This window comes from Oxyura jamaicensis (genome assembly GCF_011077185.1).
Source record: "Oxyura jamaicensis isolate SHBP4307 breed ruddy duck chromosome 22 unlocalized genomic scaffold, BPBGC_Ojam_1.0 oxy22_random_OJ70924, whole genome shotgun sequence".
NCBI classification, from domain to species: Eukaryota; Metazoa; Chordata; class Aves; order Anseriformes; family Anatidae; genus Oxyura; species Oxyura jamaicensis.
The window spans coordinates 1-2,696 of NW_023304604.1; the positions used below are offsets into that span (position 1 = coordinate 1).

Genomic DNA, 2,696 nt, shown 5'->3' on the forward strand with positions numbered 1-2,696 from the left:
GGGGGGGGGCCCGGGGTGAGGCACGAGGCCGCGTGTGGTCCCCACGCAACCGAAATCCTGGCGACAGACAGCGGTGGGCGAGAGCAGAGGGAGGACAGGAGAGCTGAGGGCTGAGGAGCTCTTTCCCCCAGAGCCTGAAAGCTTCTCTGTAGCCTACGCCAACAGGAGTGGGGAAAAAAGCCTAACACTTGTTATGGTTTTAGTACTTTAGCTTTTTGGGAACTTCCCAGGGGAAACTGTCCCTACCAAAGTGGCCATAGGCTGCAGTCCTCTGATAAATGGGCTTCTTCAGATCCAGATCCCTGGAATATACAAGTCCCGCGCTCAGTGAGAGGGTCCAGGCACCGCCACGCTCACACCTCCCTGCCTGCGGGGCCGGGCGCCGCCTGCCCTGTCCTGCTCCCCCTGCCCGGGGCGGTTGCAGCTTCCCCCGGCCGCCCCCAAACAAGGCGGAGAAGCTGCAAGCGCGCGGCGCTCAGCTGCCGGCGGATACTTACCCCTCAGCAGCACCCGGTCCGCCCGAAAAAGCACTTTTATCTTCCGGCTTAAGCGGCTCGCGTCCCAGCCCAAAGGCTGCTCCTGGCCTCTCTACCTCGGCCGTTTTCCAGGTGCGGAAGAGGCGGCGCCGACGGCGCGAGGCTGGCTCCGGCCGGGTGCGATTCCGCTCGCTCGGAGCCGCTCGGAGGGGACCGCGCGCCGCCCGCCGCCCCCCCGCCCGCCCCCCGCGGCGCGCGCCGCCCGCGCGTTACCTGACGATCACCCCGGGGCGGAGGTCGAAGTTCTTCTTGACGATCTCCAGCAGCTCCCGCTCGCTCTTCTGGGACGTGCCGTAGTGGAAGATGGAGATGGAGAGCGGGTGGGACACGCCGATGGCGTAGGAGACCTGCGGGAGGGGGGGGGACACACACAAAAAGGGACGGGAATCAAGGCGCCGGCAGCACCGGGAGCCTTCCCCGGGGAACGGGGCCGCGGCGGCACCCACCTGCACCAGCACCCTGCGGCACAGCCCGGCCTTGATCAGGGACTTGGCCACCCAGCGCGCGGCGTAGGCGGCCGAGCGATCCACCTTGGTGTAATCCTTCCCGGAGAAGGCGCCGCCGCCGTGGGCCCCCCAGCCCCCGTAGGTGTCCACGATGATCTTGCGGCCGGTGAGGCCGGCGTCGCCCTGCGGGGGAGAGCGGCGTCACCCGCGCGGCTCCTCGGCAACGTGGGCGCGAGGGAGGCCCCCAGCCCGTGACCGGCGCCGTACCTGGGGGCCGCCGATGACGAAGCGGCCGCTGGGCTGCAGGTGGTAGATGGTGTCGTCGTCCAGGTACTTGGCCGGCACCACGGCCTTGATCACCTTCTCCTTCAGGGCGTCGCGCATCTCGTCCAGGCACACCTCCTCGTCGTGCTGCACCGAGATGACGATGGTGTGCACGCGGATGGGGATGACGGCGCCGCGGTCCTGCATGTACTGAACCGTCACCTGCGAGGAGACGCCGCAGCCTCAGGGGACGCGGCGGAGCGCGGAGGGGCCCCGGCGAGGCAGCTCCGCGGGGCCGGCCGCAGCGGGGGCCTTTCGTAGGGCCCTGACCTGCGTCTTGGAGTCGGGGCGCAGCCAGGGCAGGGTGCCGTTGCGCCGCAGCTCGGCCAGCTTCGCGTTCAGCTTGTGGGCCAGCACGATGGTGAGGGGCATGCACTCCTCCGTCTCGTCCGTGGCGTACCCGAACATCAGGCCCTGCGCGAGAGGCGTGCTCCAGATCAGCTCCCCCCCAACCCTGCCCCAGGCTCAGCGCGGGCGGCGGCCCCGAGCCTCACCTGGTCGCCGGCCCCGATGTCCTCCTCGCTGCGGTCCAGGTGGACGCCCTGCGCGATGTCCGGGGACTGCTGCTCCAGGGCCACCAGCACGTTGCAAGTCTTGTAGTCGAAGCCTGAAAGGGGGGGGGGAAAAAACATCTGAGCGGGGGCCGTCGGCACCGCTGGCAACGAGGGAGCGGCCCCGCCACGCACCTTTGGAGGAGTCGTCGTAGCCGATGTGCCGGATCGTGTCCCGAACCACCTTCTGGTAGTCCACGGCGGCTCGGGACGTGATCTCGCCCGCCAGCAGGATCATCCCCGTCTTCGCAACCGTTTCTGGGGGGGGGGGGGGAGGGAGGGGAAGGGAGGGGAGGGGAGGTCAGCCCCGGCCCTGCCCGCCTCGCGCTGCATTCCCCGGGGCGGGCACCGACTCACCGCAGGCCACCTTGGCGTCGGGGTCCTGCTTGAGGTGCGCGTCCAGCACGGCGTCGCTGATCTGGTCGCAGATCTTATCTGGGGGGTGGGGGGGGAAGGCACGGGGGCGGTCAGGGCGGGGGGGCCCTTCCTTCCGCAGCTTCCACCCTAAGCTGGCAGCGGGAGCGGCCGCGCTGCCCGAGCCGGGCACGGGCCTCCCATTAAGCCGCTGAACACAGCTCTCCTTGTCCCCGCTGCGGGTTATTAGCGTGGAATTTCAGGCATTTGCTCACGAAACCCTGGCAGCTCGAGTTACGTTTGGGTCAGGGCTGAGGTTCGGCCACCTACGGCACCGCCGAGAGGGAAACGGCACCGAGGGGCCGGGCAGCAGCGCCCCGGCTGCCCTAATCCTGCCCCGTGGGCTGCTCCCAACGGGTCCTTTGGTGCCCGCGGCTGCCCCCAGCCTGGGAAACGGGGTCCCAGCAGCAGCCCAGCCCCCCCCC

At 69.5% G+C, this 2,696-nt stretch overlaps 1 protein-coding gene across 1 annotated transcript; it reads right to left on the reverse strand.

The window, feature by feature from the left end:
• Window positions 1-197: 197 nt before the first annotated feature.
• LOC118158215 (S-adenosylmethionine synthase) lies at window positions 198-2,447 on the reverse strand (the record flags this gene model as incomplete). The annotated part of the gene is made up of 8 exons (XM_035312842.1): window positions 198-302; window positions 750-883; window positions 983-1,165; window positions 1,250-1,468; window positions 1,577-1,720; window positions 1,801-1,913; window positions 1,993-2,115; window positions 2,215-2,447. Coding segments are annotated over 8 exons (1,252 nt in total), but the record flags the coding sequence as incomplete, so codon positions are not given.
• Between the last annotated feature and the right edge of the window lie 249 nt (window positions 2,448-2,696).